Source organism: Capsaspora owczarzaki (genome assembly GCF_000151315.2).
Source record: "Capsaspora owczarzaki ATCC 30864 unplaced genomic scaffold supercont2.1, whole genome shotgun sequence".
NCBI lineage: Eukaryota > Filasterea > Ministeriida > Capsasporidae > Capsaspora > Capsaspora owczarzaki.
The window spans coordinates 2748577-2772885 of NW_011887292.1; the positions used below are offsets into that span (position 1 = coordinate 2748577).

The following is a 24309-nucleotide window of genomic DNA, read 5'->3' on the forward strand; positions in this document are numbered from 1 at the left end:
AGGGGCAAGGCTTTTGTTTGTAGCCCCAACGCGCTGGTCTCGAGGAAGGAAGACTGGCGGCGATTGAAAATCTCAATGCTCAATGCAAACGCCACTCAACATTGGGCTCTTTTGTATGAAAGTAGAAAGGTGTTGGATTTGTTTGAGATTTCCAGTCTATATTTTTGTTTTCTTTTGAATTATTGATCTTTGTTTCTGAGTGTGCTCCGACAATGCAATCAGCACTTCGCGCAACTTCAACGCTTGGCAAAGCGCACGCTTCGCTGAGGCCGTACAACAACCGCTGGATGCTCAGCTTCAGCACCATCGCCCACCAAGCCATCGCTGCTGCTGCTGCTGCTGCTGCTGCTACAACTACTACTACCACTACTACTGCTGCTGCTGCTGGTGCTGCGCCTGCGTCCAAGGGTGTCCCGGCAATGTCGCGCACCATTCGCGCGTTCGCAGCCAAGACAATTGGTAAGTGCTGCGCTTGCGACTCGCCGCTTTGACGCTTCCCGCTGTCGTTCTGGGCATTTATTGGCGTTGCATTGGAATAGTGCAGATCGACTTGCTTCGGTCTCGCTGCATCGAGGGTATGATGTGCTGTGTGAGGTTTGGACTTGGCGTTCTGGAACGTTCTTTTTGTTTTTTTGGCTCCATTCAATCTGTCGCCAATTTGACGCGCTTCGAGCGTTTCACTTTTCACACTGCTTGTCACCTTCTTGCAAGCGTGTCACCGGTATTTCATCCGAATGCAACTGCGACAGTGAACGAGCAGCTCAAGTTCCTGGTCGCGAGAGATTGGCGGTCGCTCACCTGGTTGCTTGCGTTCGCACAAATCTCAGAAATGCCGACATTGCCCAAGTCCCACATCTTGGGTGTCCCGACGGCCTCATTTTCATCGCGTGCCGGCAGGGCTAGTCAACAACAACCAGAGCCGTGGGTCAACCCCCAAGCAATGCCAAAGGGCGAAGCGCTCAAAAAGTACGGCGTTGATCTCACCCAGCGAGCCGCGGAAGGCAAGCTGGATCCAGTCATCGGTACGTGTCTGGCACATTGCGCTACTTGAAAGGGTTGGTGGTCGTTGTGCTGGAAAAAGAAATTGGCGTGTGGGGGAACCGACCATTGTCGCTCAATGTCGCTTTGCCGAACCGATGCTCCCCATTGTCACTGCGCACAGGTCGCGATGAAGAAATCCGAAGGACCATTCAAGGCAAGTGGTTCTGGCATATTTTGACTCGAGTCGGAGTGAGGTGGAGCATGAACTGACGGGCGCTTTTGCTCTTGTTTCCAAATTCAAATTGATTGCAGTTCTGAGTCGTCGCACGAAAAACAATCCAGTTCTCATTGGCGAGCCAGGTAATCGCTTTTGGCTCGGCTTTCTACTCGCTTCTTAAAAGCGATGGGGTGTGTGGGGGGGAGGAGCGGGGAAGGGTTGAAGCCAAAACATGCACTGTTTGTTTTCTTGTTGGCTCAAATGGTTGCTGCCGTATCCTTTTTCAGGCGTTGGTAAAACGGCTATCGCCGAGGGCCTGGCGCATCGCATCGTTGACGGTGATGTCCCTGATTCCGTGAAGAACAAGCGAGTCATCACGCTCGATTTGTGTATGTTTTTTAGCGTCGCATTGCGACATGTTGTCAACGAATGTCCCACCTTTGCTCGTCATCCTCTCACTGGTTTTCGGTATTTTTTTTTTTGGGGGGGGGGGTTGCTGTTCTGGACAGCTGCGCTCATCGCTGGAGCCAAGTTCCGAGGCGAGTTTGAAGAGCGCCTGAAGGCCGTGCTGCGTGACGTGGAAGAATCCAAGGGCAATCTGATTTTGTTTATCGACGAATTGCACACTCTCCTTGGTATGTCGTTGTTATTTTCGTTTCTAGCCGTACTGTAGTCATCTGCCACAGAGGTACTTTTGACAATGGTGGTTCACTGCGTTTGCGCTTTGTCTGGTGCTTTGTCTGGTGGGATCCAGGTCTTGGCAAATCCGAGGGCAGTATGGACGCGTCAAACATGCTCAAGCCTGCGTTGGCTCGAGGCGATCTCCATCTCTGTGGTATGCCCTTTTGGAGAGCAGTGGTGGTTGTTGTAGGGTGAGGCGTCCCTTGGCGCACATCTTTGCTGAATGATTGACCTCTTTTTGGTTTTTTTGGGTTTTTTTTTCTTTTGGGGGGGGGGTGTCAGGTGCTACAACCCTCGACGAGTATCGCAAGTACATCGAGAAGGACGCTGCTCTTGCTCGTCGCTTCCAGCCTGTGATTGTCCGCGAGCCATCAGTCGAGGATTGCATTTCCATTCTACGTGGCTGTGAGTCGACAAACGTTCACTTCCTGGATGATGCACCAACCCCAATCCCAGTTGTTCTCATTCCTTCTCCGTTTGTTTGGCGACGACTTGCACACCAGTGAAAGAAAAGTATGAGGTGCACCACGGCGTTCGTATCACCGACTCGGCCCTCGTCAGCGCAGCCGTGTACTCCCAGCGGTACATTACCGATCGCTTCCTACCAGACAAGGCAATTGATTTGGTGGACGAGGCCGCCTCTCGTCTGCGTCTCCAGCAAGAGAGCAAGCCCGAGCCTCTCGAGCAGCTCGATCACTCCATCATCACGCTCAAGATTGAACTTGAGGCGCTCAAAAAGGAGACGGACGACTCATCGCGCGAGCGCTTTTCCAAGGTCAAAAAAGAGTTGGAGGACAAGGAGGCCGAAGCCAAGCGCTTGGAGGAAGCTTGGAAGCTCGAAAAGTAAGAGACGCAGCACTGGCTATCGATGACGTGCAAGTCTGTTGCTTTTGCCTGACTCGTGATAATTTGCATTGTTGTATCTGACAGATCGCGACTGGAAGATCAAACCAAGGCCCGAGCACAGCTGGACGCCGCTCGCATCGAAGTTGAGCAGGCGGCTCGTCGCGGGCAGCTCGCCAGGGCAAGTGAGCTCAAATATGGCGTCATTCCGCAACTGGAGGCACAACTTGCCGCAGAAGAGTTCAGTCCCAGCCCTGTTCGGTGCATCTTGTTGTCGTTTGAGTCGCTCACGACCGCACTTGTGTGGATTGTTCTGAAATCAGAGGCGGGGCGAAGAAAAAGAAAGGTCCGAGGCTTGTTTCCCACTCTGTCACTTCGGATGACATTGCCCTGGTGATTTCCCGAATGACTGGCATTCCCGTGCATGTAGGTGCTTTTGTGGGCGGTTGTGTTGGCATTTTGACCAAAGGTTGTCTCGCTCGGACTTGTTGGTCTGATTTCGCTTTGATTTGATGCTGCCTCGAACCCTCTAGGCCTTGTTGCAAGGCGAAAAGGACAAGCTGCTCCGACTTGAAACAGCTCTCGAGCAGCGCGTGGTCGGCCAGAATGAGGCTGTTGTGTCGATTGCTGATGCAGTCCGCCTCAGCCGCGCCGGATTGCAAGCCAGAAACCGCCCAATCGCCTCGTTCTTGTTCCTTGGTCCCACCGGCGTTGGCAAAACTGAGCTGTGCAAGGCCTTGTCTCAGGTCAGGAGCAAAACAAAACCGTACAAACGAAGGATTTCGAGTGAAAACTCTCGACTGACTTTTGGTGATTTGTTTTTGTTGTTGTTGTTTTTGTTGTTGTTGCTTTTGTTGTTGCTTTTGTTGTTTTCGTTTCTTTGGTCCTACGGAACAGTTCCTGTTCAACACTGAGGCGGCCCTTATCCGTGTTGATATGAGCGAGTACATGGAAAAGTTCTCAATCAGTCGCTTGATTGGCTCGCCGCCCGGCTATGTGGGCTATGAAGAGGGCGGCACACTGACCGAAGCGGTTCGCCGTCGTCCGTACTCGGTCGTTCTGTTTGACGAGTTTGAAAAGGCGCATCGCGAGGTACGAATTGATTGCCGGCAAATCGTGAATGTTTACAATGGTCGATTGGCCACAATGCTCACCTCTGGGTGTTGTTCCTGACGTCTTCAGGTCAGCAATTTGCTCTTGCAAGTGTTGGATGACGGCCACCTCACGGACAGCCAAGGACGCAAAGTTGATTTCCGAAACACTGTCATCATCATGACGAGCAACATTGGTGCCAAGCGACTGGCGGTGCTTCCGGATGTAAGTGTACCTGTCCGTCTTTGATTTGGGGCTAAGCAAGAAACAATCGGAACTCAATCATTGGGAAACAACCAACGCAGGACGTCAGCTCATCCGTGGCGCGAGACGAAGTCATGGCTGAAGTCCGCCATCATCTTTCGCCTGGTACGTCGTGGTTGCAGCAAGTCGTCAGGCTTTTGTGTTTGTGTGTGTGTGTGTGTGTGTGTGTGTGTGTGTGTGTGTGTGTGTGTGTGTGTGTTGCAAGACGCTCAAATGCTGGTCTTGTTCTCCTTCTGCAGAATTCATCAACCGCATCGACGAAGTCATTCTTTTCAACCGCCTCAGCCGCCGCAACATGGCCAACATTGTGCAGGTTCGCCTCAAGGGTATGTTACGCGTTTTGCCGATGTGATTCGGATTTGAAGGTTCAAGGCGGACCAAGAGGTTTTTCTCACCAACACCTTCTGTTTGTGCCTTGGTAGAACTTCAAGCCCGTGTCGATGACAAGAAGATGAAGCTCAACATGACTCCTGCTGCTCTGGAATGGCTTGCTGATGCTGGCTATGGTATGTTCCGTTCTCGCGTTGCCGGCGATTTTTTTTTCTTCTTCTTCTTCTTCTTTGTTGGTGAGGTGACAACTCAGCCTGAACCTGCTATTTGTGATTTTGATACTTGTTATTTTCCTTGTTTTACGTCCAGATCCCGTGTACGGCGCACGCCCACTCAATCGCTTGATTCAGAAGCAAGTCATGAACCCGCTCGCTCGCAGCGTGTTGGACGGAGCCATTCGAGAAGGCGAGCAGGTCACCGTCGACGTTGCAACTGACGGCCTGATTGTCAAGCCCAACCATCAGGTGTCTCGCGATGGGCACCGCTTGGCGCTTGACGATGAAGAGGATGAATGAACAGAGTGGTTTTTGTTTTTGTTTTTGATACACCTGAAACGCTTCTTTCGTCCACACTTATGCGTCGCATTTCCTTCGCACTCTGCGCTGTGCTTGGGTTTCATTGATTTATAAAGTTTTGCAAATACCAAGGGAGAACACTGTGTTTGTAATGTTGCCAATGTACAAAAAGGGACATTCATGACAAAGAAACGCCCACCGCTCTTTTCCGAGATCAAAGACGGGCCAGTCACGCCGACACTATGCAGCAAAACAAAAAAGAAGGGACGAGGAGCCTCGACACCATGCGTTTAAGCACGGATGACGACGCCGCGGGCGCGGGAAGCGGCAGCGAGCTTCTTGGCCTGGGCCTTGTTGGCAGCCTTGAGGGCAGCAGCCTTGGGGTTGGCAGCGGGGGCAGGGGCGCCGGGGCGGCGGGCAGCGAGGAGAGCAGCCTTGGCAGCCTTGCGCTTCTCGGCGAAGATGGTGGCGGTGCGCTTGACGGTCTGGGCGTAGGGGTTGAGGCGGACGAGGGTCTCGGTGTTCTTGAGGGGGTTCTTCTTGAGGGAAGCACGGCGAGCGTTGGCCTGGACGGGGCGGACGGCCGACTGGACTTCATCCGAGTTGATGAGGCGGGCAAGATCGGCGTTGACCATGGTGGCCTGGGGAAGGTTGTAGTCCTTCTTGAGGGCGGAGGCCTTGCGACCAGTGCCGTAGAGGGCGTCGAGGCGCTCGAAGGCAGCCTGAGTCCAGATGAGGAAGCGGCCGAGGTGACCACCAGGGGCGAGCTTGAGGAGGTTGAGGCGGTCGACCTGGATGAGCTCAACGCCGGGGATGTTGCGGAAGGCACGGGTGATGCCGTTGTCGTTGCGGTAGACAATCATGGGGCCGAGGCGCTGGACGTGGCGGCGGTTGCGCATCTTGCCCTGGCCAGTGCGGACCTTGCGGCTCTCCTTGACCTTCTCGACGTCAGCGTAGGCGCCGACGAGCTTGAGGAAGGCAACAGCAGCCTTGGTCTTGTTGAGGGCCTCAACGCCGTTGGCGACGACGAGGGGAACCTCGTTGATGCCGTCGATCTTGTGGCCGCGAGCGAAAACGAGCGAGGGGATGGCCGAGGCAGCGAGGGCGCTGCAGGTGGCAAAGCGACGCTGGTTGACGTTGATCTTGCGGTGCCACTTGCGCCAGGTCTTGGTGGGGGCGAACATGCGACCGCCACGGCACATGTTACCATAAGCACCTTGGCCGGCGCGGTGCGTGCCACCACCGGAGACACGGGGAATACGGGCGACAGCGCGGCCAGTACCCCAGGAGATGGCGCTGGTCTGGTGACCGGCGTACTCGGAGACGGCGTAGGCCTGGCGGTGGTTCTTGTTCATCGAGGTGTGAACCGAGGTGACGACGTCAGGGCGGATGGGGGCCTTGAAGACGGCGGGGAGGGCGACCGAAGCGACCTTGGTGTTGGCGGCCTCGTGAGAGAAGACCTGAACAAGAGGGCGGGCAGACTGTGTGTGTGTGGGGTGGGGTTGGTGAAGGGGGGAAAAATGAAGGTGAGCAAAACAAAACACACATAAGGATGAACTCGGATAGCACAGAGTCGATGGAGAGTGTTTGGAGGCAAAGGGGGAGTCGATGTGGGGTTGCGTGTGAATGTGTGTGTGTTCGCTGGACCAAGCAGAGGGCGGCGGGACGGGGCTGCAGGGATCGACAAGCCACTTTGCCGAAACGAGCTTTGGCCGCTCCTCTTTGCGCCGCCATATCGCCGCCTCCGGTACCCCTGAACTCCTCGCACGCGTGATAATCCGATGGGGCACATGATTCTGCAATGGATTCAGGTGTTGGAAGCGGGGTATCGTACCATGTATCTGGTGTATACAAAGGAAGAGAGACCGAGTCGCTTTGGAATGGTGATTCGAGTTTTTTTTTTTTTTTTTTTCTCAATTCATGCAAATTTTGTCATTCAATAGTGTTTTTGTATTTCGTTTACTGGATCACTCGGACAAGTTGGACAGTTGAGGAAATTACCAATGGAATACTTCCAAAACTTGACCAGCGCATTCTATTTTCTCGAACATGGACTACGTGAACGAGCAGATCGAGTCTGTTCAGGAGTTTGCCCAGAACAGCAAGCGACTTATCAACAAGTGCAGCAAGCCCGATCGCAAGGGTGCGTTGTTTTTCCACGTTACCCCTCAGTGATTGATGAGGATGAACGCGGAGTGGGGTGGTGAACCACTGAGGAGGGCAAAGGCGTTAACGGCCATCAAAATTCAAAAACGATGAGGTGGAAGTGACTCGACACAGAACGGCTTTTTTTTTTTTTTTTTTTTGATTGATTTTCAATTGTCACTCGACTTGCGGCGATCGTCGCGCCGGGGTTTTTTTGGATTGGAGTGCGTTTTCTTATTGTCACGCTGCAGTATCCCTCCCACAAGGGCGCTTTGGTTGTGCTCAGGTCGCATGGCCGCGACCGATCTCGCGTTGAGCCAATCTAAAACAACATCAGTTGACTGAGATCGCTTTTTTTTTTTTCCTTTTTTTTTTTGCGCTTCTTCTTCTTCTTTCCTATCGAGCTATCTCTCTCTCTCTCTCTCGCGCGCGCGCTGACTGCTCGTGTCTTGCCGAACCTGGTTGTGATTGCACTGACAACCGAGCCCTGACTTGCGCTTCACAGAGTTCCAGAAGATCGCCGTTGCGACCGCTGTTGGCTTTGCCGTCCTCGGTTTTGTTGGCTTCTTCATCAAGCTCATCCACATCCCGATCAACCAGATTATCGTGTATGTTGACCTGATTGTTGCGCCTGTGTTGTGTAGATGTGGTTTTTTTTTCCATTTTGATGATGGTTTGGGGATCTCACCTGCCCGACGACACTCGTCCTGTTTGTTTGCCTTCTGATTGTTTTGTTTGATGGATGCGTTTCTTGCAGCGGTGGCTAAAACACCAACCAACTCCACTTCGGCCATCATCCTTCGTCTCACCGACTCGTCACTGCATATGCCTATTCTAGTATAATAATACAATCGATTCACCTCGAAGACAACAGCAACAACAACAACAGCAACAACAACAACGCAGGATTATGCGATTGTCTTGCCTCAAAAAAGAAACTGTGTATTTGATTGAAGCGGTTGGGTGGGTGCGATTGCTGCTGGATTTGTGCAAAACAAAACAACAAGAAGCGGGGCGTAGAGGGAATGTTTTCGTGGCTGAATTGCTGGAGAGATCTGATCCGTCAAAACCCATACATGTTGCGAGACGCTTCTCGACCTGCTCGCGCTCGTTCATTATTCAACAGCATGCGAGCTTCGTCTGCCTTGGATTGTTGAGCCAAGTAGGTGAGCTGGTGCCTGCTCTTTTGTCGCGACGACGCGTTGACCTTGACATTGGCCTGGAAAAGAAGGAAAGTAAGTGTCGTGCATGTGTTGGACTGCCAGCAATGCGACGCTCAAAGTCGCCACTTCATGCAGTCGAGTGTTTACCTGCGCAAGAAGGAGCGGGTCGAGGACTTGGCCACGCCATTCGTCCGTCATGACAGATGAGGCGTCAGCGTCCACAATCTGGATGTTTGCCAAGCCCATTCGGCCCGTCCGCTTGCGTCCTTCGAGTCGAAGCAGCTGCAGCAAAAGAGAAAAGGTTGGAAAGTGAATGCGCAAGCCAAAAAAAAAAAAAAAAAGGAATATGGCGGTGCGTCGAACAAACGAGCCAAGTGTGCCTTACATCCTGTTCAGACATGTTCAAGTCTAGTGGAGATACGTAGGTTGGCTGGGGAAGCGCTTGTGCGCCATAGGCAGGACCAGCCGCCTGAGTCTCGTCAGGATACGGGCCGGTAAGGTCGGAGCCCAGTTCAGCGTATGGTCCTGTGACATCGCTATATGGTCCTGTCACATCCGTATACGGCCCTGTCACGTCGGTATACGGGCCTGTGACGTCGCTATATGGTCCTGTTACAGCATCCGTGTATGATGGACCGGTCACATCGTCGTCCGAATTGTCGGCACGTCGAGCCGAGGCAGCAGCAACTTTTGAGGAGGAGGCGGCGGCCGCCGTGCGCAACGAGTGCGGTACAGCCACGAATTTCGACGGAGGTGCCGCAGAGCTAGATGATGACCGACTTGTGGCGGCGGCGGGGGTAGCCGTGGGCTTGGCAGAGGAGGCAGCGCCCGACCTGGATTTCGGAGGCGGGAGCATGGCAGACAAGCCCGTCAATGGGCCATCGACGCGTGACTTTTTGACACTGCGTGACTGTGCTGAATCGGCATCGTCGTCCGAGTCTGATGCAGAGCCGTCTGCGTTTCTCTGTCACAGCACACTCACAAGGTGAGTTCGTTTCAGAAACAGTCAGTTACCTCCGCCGCGAGCACACCGACAGTGCCACTCGCAGGCACGAGCACCATTGAGTCAGCATCCACCATCAGCAGCCGCGTTCCCTTACTCGGCGAGCAGCAGTCGCGGATGGAGCAGTGAGCAAGTCTTGGCCGCTTTTCCGCCAACGTCTGCTTCTTGACTGGCTGCTGAACCGCCGATGTTGCTGCTGCTGCTGCTGCGCCTGCCGTTGCTATCACCGGTGACTGTGTAGAGCTGCTGGCACTGCTCGCAGGCTTCGTGGAGGACGCAGCCACCGACCGAGTTGGCCGCGCGTCCGACTCCAAGTCCGAGTCCGAGTCTGAGCCATACCCAGCGACAAAGTTCATTATTTACAAGGTAAAAGCAAAAAGAACCAACACCAAATAATAATAATAAATGAGTGCAGTCCCGTTTTGTTTTTTGTGTGTGTGTGTGTGCTGCCCATTCACCCATTCAATTCAATGCTGCAGGCGGACTTGGAAGCCTTCCTGCAGCCAGAGCAGGACGACGACGAGCTCGACCACAACCATCCGCCGGGCACCCAGCCGCCCGCCGCGGGATTGGACGAGGACCGCCAAGTGTGGTCAGCTGATCCACGCACGGACGCTGCGGCGCGGACGGTTGCCTCGCGTGTTGCGGGCGATCTCGCCGTGCTCACCAACGAGCCGTCGCTTGGCCTCTTCCGCGTCCAGCAGCACATCCACCGTGCCGTCCCGATGGTCGTTGCACGCAAGGTACATCTGAGCGGGCGTGGATATGATTCTGGGGCTTGGGGCTTCGTTTGCTGGCGATTGTTGGTTGGAACATGTCGATTTGGCTGAAAACTGGCTGGCTTTCTAAGAAACCATGACGAGTCGCTCACCGTTGATCTGCAAACGAATGCGATTGTACGTATGCAGGAAGACATGCTTCAATTGAGCACGCGGATTGCGGGTATGCTCTACGACGTCGAGTACGCTCAAAAGACTGTGAGCAAGATGGCAACCATCACCAACTTTTCTACGATACAGCAGCATCTCCAAACATCCATACGATACAAGGAGCAATTAAATGCCATGGCGAAAGAAGCCAAGGACAAGGGATGACTCCAGCAATTTGCATTCATGTCTAGAGTACTTGTAGAGAAGAAGGTTGTGCTTGTTTGTTGTTTTTTGTTTTTTATTGAATACAAAAGAAAGACTCGTTTGGTGGTTGTCACATCTCAATAATGTTTTCGGAAGAAAGAGAGAGAGAGAGAGAGAGAGAGAGAGAGAGAGAGAGACAGAGAGAGAGAGAGAGAGAGAGAGAGAGAGTGTGTGTGTGTGTGTGTGAGTGTGTGTGCGCAGCCTGTAGAGTTTATTGAAAACAAATGACAGAGCAGGAGCTAGAGCTTGGACTTGAGATTGCCAGCTGCTGGAATGGTCTTGAACACTGGTCCAGACACGCGCGGCGAGAGCTCAGTCGATCGACTGGGGTTTTGTACAACCGCGCCGAGTTGATGCACGTCGGGCTCGGTGGGTGCACGCGTCCAAGCGTCGATCGGAGCACTCGTTGAGAGCGACTGCGCCATCCACGCTTCCATTGCCGGCCAGATTGTCTGACCTCCGACGCGCTTGCGGAAGAAGCCAAAATGGCCAATCGACTGGCCCGGGAAGGCCTTCTTGTTCAGGAGCCAGCGAGTCACTCGAGTGTTGGAGTACCATGAGAGCAGCTCGTCAACAGCCTTCTTGGGCGCGAAATCGTCGTCGGGAGCCTCGACAGAGAGAACGGGCGCAGAAAAGGCTGCAAAATTGACCAGCTTGGAGGGGTACTTGCCGGTGGCATACCCGGGTGTCAGACACCAACTGGCCCACTCGAGGGCAACGCCTCCTGGCAAATCTTCGCCAATGCCGGCTGCGCCTGGCACGTAGCCAGCGAATCGCACGAGCCACGGGATCATCCACCACTGCACCCGCCGCACCAGCCACGACATGCCCGACCAATGGTTGACAAATCCAGACTGCGCCGCGACCAGGACTGCTCCACGAACGCGCGAAACATAGAGCTCTGGGTGCAGCATCCCGACCAATTGCCCGCCAAACGAATGGCCGACGATGAATATGGGCAGCGTGGACGCGGGTGCTTCTCCTGAACCACGCGGATAGAGCTGCTCGTCGATGAGCGCCAGCACGGCGGGATAGTCGAGAAAAGCCCAGTCTCGCATCGTCGCGGCGAAATTTCCGAGCGACGCGTTGTTTGGTGGGCGCGATTCGCCAATTCCGCGATAGTCGTACGTGACGACAGCGTTGCCCAAGCCAGCCATGTACGCGGCAAAGTTGGCATAGTAGCCCTGCGAGCATGCCGTGGCCGAGTTGACCAGAATGACCGCTTTCGGCGATTGCTGCTGTGGTCGGAACAGTCGGACGGCAAGCGGGTACCCGTCCGCAGCAACCACGCGATAGGCCTCGTACGGCACATCCGAGGTCTGACTCGAGCTTGTTCCAGCAGTCGCCGTGGCGTTGGCGGTTGCAGCAGCAGCAGCAGCAGCAGCAGCGGAGTCGGAGACCGCAGCGCCAGAACGTGATGGTGGTGGTGCGGGGGATTTCGTAGCAGCATTGAACGACGACGACGATGCTGCTGCTGACGATGAGATGGACCTCCGTGCAGCTAGATGCGATGCTGGTGTCAGTGGTGCCTGTGGGAGACTGGCGGGGTGGGGGTGCGCGAGCGATCGCAAAAGACCGACCCGATCAGCGGCGGAGGCGGACATGGAGCGTTGTTGTTGTCGTCGTCGACTTGCGACGTGCGCTGAGTGCATGTCAGACGGTGACTGCAAAGCAGCAGTAGCGGAGGTAGAGCAGACTGCAGCAGTACTTGAATGTGCTCCGGGCAGAGTTATCAACGGGCGCGTGTTCAAGAGTCGAGTACCGAGCATTCTGAGACGCCGCCCCAGTTCAAGCTCAACTTTTTGAAAGACTGGTCTACTCAAAGATCAGCTCAAGCACGGTGCATGTCTGCATTTGCACACAATGAACGATGAAATTGCAACCCTTTTGGTGCTTTTTTGTTTTGGTTTGTTTTAGAACGATGTCTTCTTTACAATTGCGAAACAATGCGACATTCAGGGAACAGCAGCACTTTGTCTCAACACACCAGTTGCGAACGCGTAGCTTAGGCGCGAACGCAGTTGGACGGGGGGATGAAGACGTTGGGGTCGGAGATGCCGAGGACGGTGTCGAAGAAGCTAGTGTGGACAAAGCCAATCTTGTCGCCGCGAACAGAGTCGGAGACGGGGATGCAGATGCGGCTGGTGAAGGCACCAGTCCACGAGTCGCCGCTCTCAGTGTGGCCGCCCCACAGGTCGACCTCAACGCCGGAATCAGCGAAAGCCTCAGTGCCGACGATAACGCCGCCGTAGAAGGTGGAGTTGTGGGGGATTTCGAACGGGCGCCACTGGCGGGGGATGGTCTGGATCTTGCACTCCTTGGTCTGGAGGTTGATGTTGTACTGGGCGCCCTGTGAGTGCAATCGAGCGGGGAATGACAGTGAGAAATTATCAATCGATGATTCGCCTTCCCCAACAGTGGACATTGGACAGTCCCACAATCAACTTACGAGTTGGTGAAGGGTGATGGTGTGGTAGAAGGCGGGCTTCTGGGAGCCGACGACAACCTCCTCGATCGTGGCGGTGCGCTGGTTGTGGGCGTCATAGACGAGCTTGCCGCGGAGTTCGAACTGCTTCGAGGGATCGACCTGTGATGTATTGCAACCATTTTGAAGGACAAACCAAAAAACGCGACAATGTTGAGATTGTTGAAGGGGCAGATTTTTTTAAAAATCATTCATCATACAAAAATTAATAATAACGAAAAAATTTGTTGTTTGTTTTTGTTTGAGTTTTTCGTTTCGTTCGAAAGTGGAAAGTTTTTTTTTTTTTTGTTTTCGAGAATTTTGACATTTTGTTTTCAAAATCGTGATTTTGTGTTTTTTTTTTTTTTTTTTTTTTTTTTTTGTTGTAAGGAGCAGAAGAAGAATCAGAAGAAGAAGAAGGGAAGCACAAGCAAACGGAATTACCTCGACGATGCGGGACTCGAACTGTGAGGGAGCGACTGTGAGAAGAAAAACAGGAAAACAGTGAGAAGAACAACAAAGAACAAACAATTTGGAATCAACAACCAAAAAAAAAAAAAAAAAAAAAAAGTTGTTGGTGACACAGAATTGCGCGTCAGTGTCACAGCGCATGACATGGACGTGAGGCGGAGAACGACAGAGGACAAGGACGAAAGAAAACAACAAAGGGGGCGGGGGGCAAAAGAGGCGATCTGTGGTCGTCGTTGTCGTACTGCAGCGCTGGTGCTCCTGGGCAAGAGCAAGGCAGGCGAGGGCCAAGACGGCAAGCGTAACTTTGAACATGACTGTTCGCGAAAGTTAAAAAAAAGAAGAGTGAACCAACAACAAGCTGGAATTGGAATCAATCAAAACACGATTGAAAGCCACAATCGCACTCATTGGCACAGTGCAGCATCCATTCCACTCCAAGCAACGGAACCGAGGGGCTATGCACCGAAACATGAGCAGCAGAGCAGCAGAGCAGCAGAGCAGATTCTGCAGTGCTCGCGCTCGATTTTGAAATTGGAGGTGAACAACAAAAAATCCGTACCACACAGAGTGAGTGCAGCCGCCCTTCCCCTTCCTCCAGCCACGATCGCAAGCAGAGACGGGCGTGACCAAGGCAGACGATGCAAGCGACTCGATCTTATTCCTGCCTGGTCCCTGCCTGCGTCCGATGAAACGCGATGCGACTGTTCAAACCAAACGAACAACAACAACAAAAAAAAAAAAAAATCGCCCCAATTGTGGATTGTGGCACGTAACCCGCACCCGAAACCTCGGGACGACAGGAGCTCGTGACAGGCCGAAGCTGGGGGAAGGGGAAGGGATGGCGTGAGAGGAGGGGGACACAACCCGAGTGAAAAGCCGAGGCTCGCTTTCCAATCGCGAGGAAAGCCGATCAGCGTTTTGGATTGCGTCAAAGTAATAATCTTGTCAACCAATTCCAGTGCATCACTACTGGTGCTTGGTGGATTCGTGCTCTCAAACAGAGGTAGATCGTACACCGTACTGCTCATCATGATTGCTGAAACAGCTTGAGCTTCTCCGCGTAGCGGCCCAGTCTCACATTTCGGATTTCGCTCAAGTCGGATACTCTTTTGCATCGACACAACGCCATGAGTGCCGAGCCGACTACACCACCACGGTCGCCGACAGGAGACCAGGTTTTGCTTAGCAAGGACCAGTCACGGCTCAAGCTCGAGCGACAGCTGCAGCAATTTGAGTTGGAAGGTAGAGCAAAACTAAAACTAAAAAAAAAAACCGTTGCTTTCAAAAATCAGCCAAACTGTGTTCTTTCGTCTTCTCCTCCCGCCTCACAATCAATACATTCATACGTCAGTCCGTCAATTGCTACTCGAGGGTTTGGTCATGTGCATGTTGGAGGAGGTGAGCTTGACGGCACAGAACAAGTGTTGCGAGCGTTCAGAAGAGCAACCCGTCGATGAGGATTGCTGAAACGGTTTCAAAAAAAAAAAACCTGAAACCTCTCTCTGCGGCGCTCAACTGCCCTCCAGTCTCAATTGCCACTCGTGCACGACGGTGGTGAGGAATGTGATACAATACTCGGCATCTCACGAATGGCACGACACGTCCCGCGTTCCCGACTTTGCTGCTGTTGTTCAACTTTGCCTCACCAGCTCGGTTGTTTCACTTTTCTGCTTGCTGAATAGTGCAATCAAAAGTCGACAAGATGAACACCCTCAAGAAAATGCAGCTGCTTTCGCTGAGCAACAACTTCAAGTTTCCAATGCTCCAAGTGCCGCGTGCAATCAAGCAGATGAAACTGCGTGAATATCTCGAACGCTACGGAGACGCGGTCGGCCCAATGCCAAGCGCCGCCACGTTGTCCAGCTTGCCTCTGCCCGCGAGTACTGCCATCCCTGCTGCGCCACTTGACCGACAGCCCACTCTCGAGGTGCCTGCAACGATTGGCCGCAAGGGTGTGCTCAAGACTGCCAACACAAACTCAATGTTTGGCGCCCCGCCAGGCACAGTCAAGAAGGGCGTCATGCTTTCAAACACAGCCACCGTCATGATGCCGCAGATGGGGCCGCGCGAGCCTGCTGTGGAAGCGCCGGCTCCCGAAATGGCCGTGCCAGGCACGCAAACAAGGAGCCGAGTGGCGCGCTCGGCCACAGTGACTGCAGCAGACCACATGCGACCAAGCACCGTCAAGCGGGGTGCAAAGCGCAGTGCCGACACGGAGGGTGAGAATGCTGTCACCTGTGCCGATGTGATGGTCATGGCAACTCCTTCAATGCAGCGCAAGCCCCTCCCAATCTGGGGCGCAACACCGCTGCAAACGCCACGAGGCGACGCCCGCCCGACTGTCGCTCAGACACCGGTGGTGCGAGTCGCGCGTGCTGGAGAAACCGTCATGTCCATCAACGGCTCGCCGCTGGCCGTTCTGCCCGACTCTCGAGCCTATGTTCGTGCGTCCAACGTCCATGAACCAGGCTCGTCTGTGATTATCTTGCCGCTGGAGAACGGTCGCGCACTCGAACTTGATCCTCTCAAGTACGACCCGACTGTCCTGCAATTTGTTGAAAAGGAAAGTCGCTTTGAAGCCTTCAACAGGCTCAAGGCCATGGCAGTCGATGTTCAGCGGTACATGGACCAATTACGTCAAGCTACATGATTGCCTGGTGATGTTGCGATTGTGTGTGTGTGTGTGTGTGTGTGATAGGACTCGGTTTGATTGTCGTTGAGCCGTTGTTTTGTTGTTATGGTTGATTGTTGTTATGGTTGATGATGATTTGGAGCTTTCGAAGTTTGGAGCTTTCGAAGTTTGTAAAATGGAACTTTCATTCAATGAGAACGAGGTCCATACATTTGCTTCAAAAAGAGCGCCTTCTCTGCTCTCCCCTTGAATCTGGAGTGACATGCAACTCTGTATATTGAAACAAAAGAAGAACGCGACAACAGGGGCCCAATAAACCAAGCTAACAGAGTGGCTTTCAAAACTTTCTGCGACCTCTGTGACAGATAGCAATAGAGAGAGGAGCAAGTGAGCCGAATCACAATCACCGGAATACCCAAATCAAAAAAAAAACCAAAGCCACTCACTTCTTGTCGGTGCCATAGCCGGACCGGAAGTCACGCAATCCGTGGCCGTCCATGAGTTTGTGTGACATTTGACTCGTAAAAGCTTGCTTTTGGATTGCAATGCGCTCTTGCAGAGCCACTTGCTCGTCCATGGCAGATGTCTTTTGCCGGTTGGCTGAGGCAATGTTCGAGTGGATGTTGGTGAGAAGTGTTTCACACTGCTGGCACCAAGCTCCAAGAGTCTGGATCATGGAGTCTAGCTGCGCGTTGCTGGCAATGTCGCGGCCAATGGCAAATTCGATGCGCACATGCTGGTGCTGCTGATTGAGGCTGGCTTTCAGCACGTTGCTGTAAATGCCCTCGATAATAATGTCCTCGAGCTCTCGGACGTTGTCCAATGCCAGCACGGCCAAGAGTTTTGCATACGGGATGGTCTGTATCAGTGAGAAGTGATAATAGGCAGGCGAGAAGAGGACGAAAATGTGAGGTAATTTCGGGCAAAAGAATGGTCTGCAGAACAACAAGCCAGAAGTGTACCTTGCAGTCTGAGGCCAACGAGACAATCGACAGCAGCCGTAGCTTGGTTTGCTGTGTGGCTGACAGTGGCGGGAACCTCGAAGGGTTGGCGGCTGTGTTTCGGGGCACAAGGCGAAAGCAGTGAGTGGCGGCAAGTCACAGACAAACAATGCAGCCCCTCCGTTCCTCCCTCGTGTGACTGCAAGCACTCGCAGTTCCAGCACACCCATCACGCGATTATTTCGCGGAAAACAAAAAGCGTTGACATACTGTAGTCGGCGTACGATCCGTATGCAAACAGCTTGAGCAGCTCGAGACTCTGCTGGTGCGCCGTTCCCTCGAGCTGGTGGAATCAGGAGAAGGGGGGGGGTGTCGTTTACGAAAGGCAGCAAGAAAAGCAAGCAAGATTGATATCGTGTCAGACTCGGGACGCCATCAGGACAGCGCGACAGAATGACGAACGGCACACAAAGCTGACCTCTTTGACGGCTGGAGTGGCGAGCAGCTCGCTGAAGACGAACGTTCCCTGTGCCTCGATGGCCTGGTTGATCAGCGACGCGCATGCAGCGCCCTGCGACAGAGAGACGGAGAGACGGAGAGACGGAGAGACGGAGAGACGGAGAGAGCATAGGAAACGAAGGGCGCGCAAACAGCATCCAAGACAAACAAAAGGCTCAGCCAGTCAGTCAGTCAGCATTGCACCTCAAAAACAGAAACAGCACACAAACCACTCGACAACAATGACAGAGGGATCACAAAGTGGCAAACAACTGGCATGCTTTGGTGTGTGTGTGTGTGTGTGTGTGTGACGTGAGCTTTTTTGTTCTTCTGACCTTGGCAGTGCGTGCGAGAATCAAGAACGGCTCGAGTGCTGCAACGCTGCTCGCCATTGTGTGATGTTAAAAGACTGAGAAATAACACAATGCATGCATTAGTAATAATCTAACATCAACAACAAAAGAACAACACTCAACTTCTTTTTATTCTTCTTCTTCTTTCAATTTCGAGTTTTTCAATCCTTTTTTTTTTTTTTTTTTTTTTTTTTTTTTTTTTTTTTTTTTTTTTTTTTTTTGGTTGGTTGGGCTTTTTCAAATTTCAATGGCGTTTCTGGACGACGTTGCGAGCATCACGCGACAGGTGCAGTTTGCGTGGATGACGAGCGATGACACGGGACTGTCTGGGATGGTGATTGCCGCGCCAGGCCCGAGCGCGCAGCACCTGCAGACGGTTGTGCAGCCGGGATTGTCTGCGTACGGAGCCAAGGCGCGAATGCCGCTGGCGAACGGCGGGATGGCGCTGCTCCTCGGCGGCGACGGCGGCCTCATCTGCACTGGCGGCGGTCCCGTACGCACTGCTGGCGCGGGCAACAACGGCGGCGGCGGCGGCGGCGGTGGAAGCAGCAGCAGCGCGGCAGACGCGCTTCAAAAGCTCAATCTCGCACCGACAGCCTCCGAAGTCACGACCCCGCTGGGCGTTGCGCTGCTGCTTGCAACGGGTGGCGGAAACCTGAATGTCTCGCTGACGGGAAGCAGCCACGGCGGCGGCAGTGGCGGCGGCAATGGCAGCGTCGCGGGGACGGGCGGGCACAACAGCCCTCACCCGAGCTCGAATGCACTCCTCCAGTCTGCGACCGGCTACGGGGACGACACCCAGTACGCGCAGTCGTTTGACATCTCAATGAGCCCGCGCTTGGACTTTCTGGGCCCAGCGCGCCGCCACGTCGGCAAGTCGGCCAACGAGCACCCGATGGCCCAAACAAAGGTGGTCAATTTCAAAGACCTGGGCAAGGGTGCTACAGGCGGCTCGTCGTCGTCGTCGTCGTCATCATCATCTTCTGGCGCTAGCAAATCGTCATCAGGGGCGGGTGCCGAAGGTGACGCATTCGCGCGGGTGGCGGTGCCGACCAGCGTTGGCCCGGCAACTGCGCCCTCCAAATTGTCCCAGCTGCTCAAGTCAACTGCCTCTAGCGGAGGTAAAAACACATTCTCCGAGTATAGCCAGTTCAGCGGCGAAGGCCACGTTGGCATTGCTCGCACCGTCAAGCTCGAAATCTTCTTCCCAACCGCCAAGGACACCCCGGCAATCGCCCCCATCAACATCATTGCCCTCGGAACGGCCACTGTGGAACAGGTGCTTGGCTTGATCATGTGGAAGTACACCAAGGACGATCGGCAACCCAAACTCGCAGGCAACATGGACTCGTACTGTTTGCGCATGGTTGAGGACGACGGCACGCCCGATATGGACTTCCCGGCGCTGGACCGCAAGCAGCCCATCCAAAAGTTCGGCTTTGACCAGTTGGCCTTCTGCGAGGGCCCGCGATTCAACCGCAACACGCGACGGATTATGCGCCCAGAGAGCAAGCACACAACCACCTTTGTTCACGTCTACCTGCCAAACCAAGGCTGCAGCATTGTCAGTGTCAAGTCCTTTGATGTTCTGCTCAAGGATGTGCTCGCGAACGTGCGCAAAAAGCGTCAGCTCCCAAAAGACCAGCACACGCTTGAACTCGTCGATGCGCCTGGAGAAGAGCTCGATCTAAACCAAACCCTTCAGAGTATAGGGACGACCAAGTTCAACCTCATCCACAAATTCAGTAAGGCATACAAGGAGAGAGGAGGGAGGGTTTTCTTTTGGCGTGCGTTCTTGTCTCCAGTGGTGAAGAGTCAGCAAGGGTCTGGGAATTGTTTTTTTTTTTTCTTGTTTTTGGTTTGTGTTATTGTCATCTTTACGTCTTGCCACTCACTTGCTTGCCTTGCAACGACATCCCGTTTGCTCTTCTGCAGGCAAACGCATGGACCTTGTGGACGCCGATGCAGTTGCCGACAAGCAAAAGACTGACGATGTCGATTTTTCGCTGACAGTGCACCAATACAAGGTACTCAACGGCATTCGGCTGATTTGTTTTTCAACGTGAACGCATGTGGTTTTGGGGATGAATTTCGCTCACCGCATCATGCTTGTGTCTTGTTTCTGCGTGTTTTCTCTTTTCCTGACAAGTCCTTTTTCGTGTACATCAAGCACAAGTTCAGCGCAAACCAGGAAGTCATGCTCGGAATTGATGGGAACAAGGTCGATATTATTCCTCAAAGTACTCAGGGCTTCTTTGCCAAGACCAAGCTAGTATCGTATCAGATGGACGATATTGTCTTGTGTCAACCCATAGACGAAAAGTCCAAAACACTCAAGCCCGGCGTTTCGACAAAGTCCTTCCGATTTGTCTACTATAACGGAAACGAGTTTAAGAGCAACTACTTTGATGCGAAAGGCGCCGAAGAAGCAAGTAAGTTTGGCTGAGTCAGTTTGATCTTTGGAAAGGCTGAAATCGCAATGTGGATGTCCACTCACATTCCCTCTTCGATCGACACACTTGTGCTTCTTAGAGGAAATTGTGACCAAGATTAACTACATTTTGCAATCTCGAGTCAGTGAAACTCGAGCGCTGTATGCTCAGCAGCAGGATGATGCCAACAAGAAAGCCAAAAAGCTATAAGATACCTGCGTGGGGTTTTGTTTTGTTTTTGTTGTTGTTGTTGATGTTGTTGTCGTTGTTGTTGGTGGTGGTGGATTTTGATCAATACAGTTTCCAACTAAAGGTAGCCATTCAAACCATTACATGTATTAACGTGGGTACTAAACACAAAAAACAACCCAAAAAAAAAAAGCAAGAATCGAACCAAACAAAATCATGCTGAGAAAGACGGCTGGCTGGCAACAAAAGATCCAACCCTAGATTTACATTACTCGCTGCGCTGATGCATTGAGAACGGAAGAGACAGGTGACGCAAATGAGACTGGTGTAGTGATGTTCAGTGGAGTGGTAGTGTTGCCCAGATTTGACCATGTGGACGAAGCGGGCGAATTACTCGAAATTGAAATGCTGCGCGGCGGCACACTAGAGTTGCCAGCACCAAACGGGTGGAATTGGAGTGGGCGTGATGGGACGGAGACAGAGGACAGCTTGCGATGAGCCGCCTCTGCAACGAAATACATGTGACCCATTTTCTTCAGAGCGCCGAGGTAGTCGTTGAGACGATCAGAGTTGCCTTGAATCAGAGCAAGCCGGGCTGCCGAATAAATAAACCGGACCGTGAGTGCAGAGTAATAGGCACTATCCTGCTTCTCGAGAAGCAGAGACAAGCTTGCAAAGCAAGCATCGAGATTGCTCAAGTCCTGCCCACACCAGCTGGCGTACGCGCGCACACAGGTGGCCAAGACGCAAACATTGACCATCATTTCCCCGAGATGTGCAGAGTGTATCTTGGCCAGCGCGACCACGGCAGTGATTTGCTTCATGACCTCGGTCATCTTTTCGCTGGAAAGAGGAGACGGAGTTTGAGGAGCAGAGTCGCCGGCACCGCCGGAACCATGGCTGTCGTTCCCGGCAGAAAGCGCAGAAGAGTCGCTGGCTGCAGGTGAGAACGAGATGGGCGAGCTGACACTGCCGCTCGCCGCATCGAGACGAAGCCGTTTGGACTGGTTGCCGCTCGCGGCTGACTGCGTTGTTGTCCCTGCAAAACCAGCTTGGCGCTCGGCAAACAGCCCAAAGTCTGTTTCCAGTTGGCTGTGGATGTAGGAAATCGAGGCGTACACAATCTCGAGCGCGGGAGAGGTTGTGGCGGCGCGCAGCGCTTCGGAGGACAAGAGCGTGGCGAGGTTTTCGGGCTTGACTTCCGAAGTGCGCAGTGGGCCAGTCACGGACTGGAGGAGAGCCATCACAGTCTTGAACTGGCCGCCAAGAAGTTGACCGGGACGCAAGGTCAGCAGCAGATTGACGTAGGCCAGCGCACGCATTCGCGGGCACTCGGCATTGGCCGGCAGATAGGATCGTGGCTTGAGGCCGACCGCAGTTTTCGCGTACAAGGTGCTCTTTTCGGGATCCTCGCCAGCCCAAAACATGGAAAGAACGAGGAAAGCCACAGCAACCTCCTTGTGAACAACGTCAAAGAGCAGCGATGCAACTTCTCGCGCCTTGCCAATCACGCGCATGGCAGTGTCCCGTTGGCGTGCTAGGCGAAACCCGAAAGCCAAGGCAACCAGCGCCTGGACTTGCTTGGCAGTCAGCAAGACCTGGGCAGGGGTGAGCTGGATTGGCAAGTTTGTGCCTTCCTCCTGGAGAGGATCAAAGTACCCTGGAGGCTGGTCCATCACGTACACGCAGCCGTCTGTTTTGAACGTTGAGGTCGTCAGATACTCGATACAGGACTGGAGAGTCAACTCTGCAGGCCACATGGGCCGGACGCAACGCAGGAACAAATCCGCCATTTGTGCGGCCTCTTCCGGGGAGGAAAAGTGCTCGCCCAGCCACGGATGGTTGGGCGGGATGTCGACAGCATTGACAGGATCAAGGACACTGCTCGAGCCCACTGTAGACGACGAGGCCACGGGTGTTTTGCCAATTTGGCACGGCAGGCAAACATCGGCCATGGTTTCGTTGAGTTGCGTGCGAGCGGCGTCGAGCTCATACGCCAGAGCCGGAGCAGCGCTCAGTGCTCGACTGCTGCCAATTGGACTGTCTGCAAGGAACATGTTTGCGCTCTCGGCCTCTGCAAAAGAGCGCTTGACGGAAGCTCGAGTGGAGGTCAACGGCGAATCAGAGCGACTGTTGGGACCAGACTTGCCGTTCGACGACGCAGCCGCGACTGCCGTCAAAACGGCCATGCCTTGGCCATCCCGCATGCCATTCGTCGCGTCGTTGGCCGAGTCCCACAGCAAACACTTTGTGATTTCCGAAACAACATTGCCAGACGGCGACCCTGGGCCAAGCTGGCCTGCTGCTGCAGCGCTGCATTCGAGCAACTGCTTTGTGTTCATCACGGGTCGCGGAACCGGCACTGCGATCGCGTCCTCGTCTCCATCGTAGCTCACATCACCAGAATGGTCGGAAAGGCTATCGTCCGAGTCGCTTTCATTGCCGCCCTTCGGCAGCAAGTCGAGCTGGTGTTGCTGGAGGTGTCCTCGTTGCGCCTGTTGCTTTTGTGCCAGCGGGACGGCCTTTCGAGGGATGCCCTGCGGGGCGGAAAATTGCTGCTGCTGTTGCGGCTGGTGGTGTTGCTGTTGTTGTTGCTGTTGTTGCTGTTGTTGTTGCTGTTGTGGCTGCAGCTGTTGTAGTTGTTGTTGTTGTTGTTGTTGTGGTGGTGGTGGTGGTTGAACAATGGACGTGCCAAATCCAGTCATGTCGTCTGGATAGTGGGAAACGGCAGGAGAGGCAGACGCTAAATTCTGCATCACTGCTGTGAAGGGCGACGGAGTGTTGTAGGTGATGGGGGATGACGGGACGAACGTCGAGAATCGAGGCGGATGGCCAATCAGCGACGTATACAATTGGGTTGCAGTCATGCCGGGCAATGCCATGCCATCGCCATTCAGGAGACGCGCTCTCACGGCATCGGATGCCTGCGACCCATTTGTCACGCGAGACAGCAAGCCAATGTCGTTGGCCGACTGCATAGCAGCGAGAAGAGCGGGACTCGGAACACCCGTGCTCGGCGGTAGAGCGGGGTCCGAACTGAACTGTTGCCTCGTCGGCGGCGGCGGCGGTTGCTGCGATTGCTGCAGAAGGAGCGATGTACTTTGCTGGTGGGGCGGCGGTGGTTGCTGTTTCCGCTGCTGCTGGCGAGCGGTACCTACGTTGCTCCGTTGCTCAGACAGCCCGAATTCGGCCGAGTCGAGCTGCTCCTTCATCATCGCACGGCTGCCTGGGTGTGTCATGAACGGCACCTGTGCTCCATTCGTCGCCACTGGAAGCATGTTGAGCAGCACAGTGGTGGCGTCGGCGGTCGGGTATTGAGAGGAGGCGTCAGCAGCGGCAGCGCCAGAGGAATCGTGCTGCTGGTCTTTGCTGCTGGACTTGATCGACGGCCGTCCGCGGCGCTTTTGCACGTAGGCCACGCACTCGTGGTTGAGCTTGCGGCAGTGCGCGCAAGGGAAGATGCCCTCGCACTTGCGCTTGAGGTGGCGGCAGCGTTCGCACGACACGAGCGCAGGCTTTGGCTTTGCGCGCTTAGTTGTTGGCTGCTGCTCGTGGCTCAGCTCGTCCGAGGATGATTCGTCCATTGCTGTCTGTTGTCGTTCGTGGCCGTGTTGGTTTGAAGGTGGCTTTCTGTTTTGTTTTGTAACCAAAGCGGAAGACGAGGAAAAAAAAAAGGAGAAAAGGCAAAAAAAAAAAAAAAAAAAAAAAAAAACCTGTAGTTTTTGAGTTTTTGGGTTTTGGGAAAGCGCTTTGAGCAAATGTTAACGCGGGGAAGAGTCGCTGCTAACGTCGGTGCTGGAAGATGGTCTCCCGAACAGCGTCAGACGAGGAGGGTGGAGCCAAGGGGGGGGGCCAGCAGGATCCCAATGAGCGCAAAAGCGAGAGAACAAAAACACGGAGAGATTCAAGCTGCCAAGGAGGCGGTTCGCACGAGTGCTTGCCAGGATGGGGACAATCGCTGA

General features: G+C 53.9%; 11 protein-coding genes across 11 annotated transcripts; 5 read left to right on the forward strand and 6 right to left on the reverse strand.

Moving 5' to 3' along the window:
* The first annotated feature begins 167 nt into the window (after positions 1-167).
* Positions 168-5071, forward strand: CAOG_00867 (endopeptidase ATP-binding subunit clpB). Its single transcript, XM_004365681.2, has 18 exons — positions 168-459; positions 828-1022; positions 1163-1195; positions 1294-1341; positions 1486-1587; positions 1708-1833; positions 1953-2033; positions 2162-2284; positions 2383-2722; positions 2810-2962; positions 3046-3148; positions 3256-3468; positions 3620-3814; positions 3905-4039; positions 4120-4183; positions 4318-4404; positions 4501-4584; positions 4718-5071. Exons 1-18 carry the CDS (start codon positions 213-215, stop codon positions 4921-4923), a joined length of 2535 nt encoding a protein of 844 aa, XP_004365738.2. The 5' UTR covers positions 168-212; the 3' UTR covers positions 4924-5071.
* Positions 5056-6794, reverse strand: CAOG_00868 (ribosomal protein L4). The gene is made up of 2 exons (XM_004365682.2): positions 6758-6794; positions 5056-6404 (listed from the first exon to the last, which is right to left on the reverse strand). The coding sequence occupies exons 1-2, from the start codon at positions 6758-6760 to the stop codon at positions 5214-5216; spliced, it is 1194 nt and encodes a 397-aa protein (XP_004365739.1). The 5' UTR covers positions 6761-6794; the 3' UTR covers positions 5056-5213.
* A 178-nt stretch (positions 6795-6972) lies between these two features.
* Positions 6973-7932, forward strand: CAOG_00869 (translocase SEC61 complex gamma subunit; the record flags this gene model as incomplete). The annotated part of the gene is made up of 3 exons (XM_004365683.1): positions 6973-7066; positions 7574-7676; positions 7826-7932. The coding sequence occupies 3 exons, from the start codon at positions 6973-6975 to the stop codon at positions 7833-7835; spliced, it is 207 nt and encodes a 68-aa protein (XP_004365740.1). The 3' UTR covers positions 7836-7932.
* A 199-nt stretch (positions 7933-8131) lies between these two features.
* On the reverse strand, positions 8132-9590 carry CAOG_00870 (hypothetical protein; the record flags this gene model as incomplete). Its single annotated transcript, XM_004365684.1, has 4 exons — positions 8132-8287; positions 8379-8513; positions 8617-9195; positions 9246-9590. 4 exons carry the CDS (start codon positions 9588-9590, stop codon positions 8132-8134), a joined length of 1215 nt encoding a protein of 404 aa, XP_004365741.1.
* A 67-nt stretch (positions 9591-9657) lies between these two features.
* On the forward strand, positions 9658-10426 carry CAOG_00871 (hypothetical protein). Its single transcript, XM_004365685.2, has 2 exons — positions 9658-9977; positions 10143-10426. The coding sequence occupies exons 1-2, from the start codon at positions 9705-9707 to the stop codon at positions 10326-10328; spliced, it is 459 nt and encodes a 152-aa protein (XP_004365742.1). The 5' UTR covers positions 9658-9704; the 3' UTR covers positions 10329-10426.
* Positions 10427-10606: 180 nt separating this feature from the next.
* On the reverse strand, positions 10607-11971 carry CAOG_00872 (alpha/beta hydrolase superfamily protein; the record flags this gene model as incomplete). Its single annotated transcript, XM_004365686.1, has 2 exons — positions 10607-11238; positions 11356-11971. The coding sequence occupies 2 exons, from the start codon at positions 11969-11971 to the stop codon at positions 10607-10609; spliced, it is 1248 nt and encodes a 415-aa protein (XP_004365743.1).
* Positions 11972-12238: 267 nt separating this feature from the next.
* On the reverse strand, positions 12239-13650 carry CAOG_00873 (ependymin). Its single transcript, XM_004365687.2, has 4 exons — positions 13545-13650; positions 13276-13310; positions 12817-12954; positions 12239-12717 (listed from the first exon to the last, which is right to left on the reverse strand). The coding sequence occupies exons 1-4, from the start codon at positions 13612-13614 to the stop codon at positions 12373-12375; spliced, it is 588 nt and encodes a 195-aa protein (XP_004365744.1). The 5' UTR covers positions 13615-13650; the 3' UTR covers positions 12239-12372.
* A 637-nt stretch (positions 13651-14287) lies between these two features.
* CAOG_00874 (hypothetical protein) lies at positions 14288-15996 on the forward strand. The gene is made up of 2 exons (XM_004365688.2): positions 14288-14544; positions 14985-15996. The coding sequence occupies exons 1-2, from the start codon at positions 14430-14432 to the stop codon at positions 15950-15952; spliced, it is 1083 nt and encodes a 360-aa protein (XP_004365745.1). The 5' UTR covers positions 14288-14429; the 3' UTR covers positions 15953-15996.
* A 149-nt stretch (positions 15997-16145) lies between these two features.
* Positions 16146-17775, reverse strand: CAOG_00875 (hypothetical protein). Its single transcript, XM_004365689.2, has 6 exons — positions 17709-17775; positions 17354-17446; positions 17146-17218; positions 16897-16988; positions 16381-16793; positions 16146-16290 (listed from the first exon to the last, which is right to left on the reverse strand). The coding sequence occupies exons 1-6, from the start codon at positions 17763-17765 to the stop codon at positions 16272-16274; spliced, it is 747 nt and encodes a 248-aa protein (XP_004365746.2). The 5' UTR covers positions 17766-17775; the 3' UTR covers positions 16146-16271.
* Positions 17776-17935: 160 nt separating this feature from the next.
* On the forward strand, positions 17936-20471 carry CAOG_00876 (hypothetical protein). Its single transcript, XM_004365690.2, has 4 exons — positions 17936-19471; positions 19662-19753; positions 19876-20158; positions 20259-20471. Exons 1-4 carry the CDS (start codon positions 17974-17976, stop codon positions 20366-20368), a joined length of 1983 nt encoding a protein of 660 aa, XP_004365747.1. The 5' UTR covers positions 17936-17973; the 3' UTR covers positions 20369-20471.
* Position 20472: 1 nt separating this feature from the next.
* CAOG_00877 (hypothetical protein) lies at positions 20473-24030 on the reverse strand. Its single transcript, XM_004365691.2, has one exon. It carries the CDS (start codon positions 23929-23931, stop codon positions 20611-20613), a length of 3321 nt encoding a protein of 1106 aa, XP_004365748.1. The 5' UTR covers positions 23932-24030; the 3' UTR covers positions 20473-20610.
* Between the last annotated feature and the right edge of the window lie 279 nt (positions 24031-24309).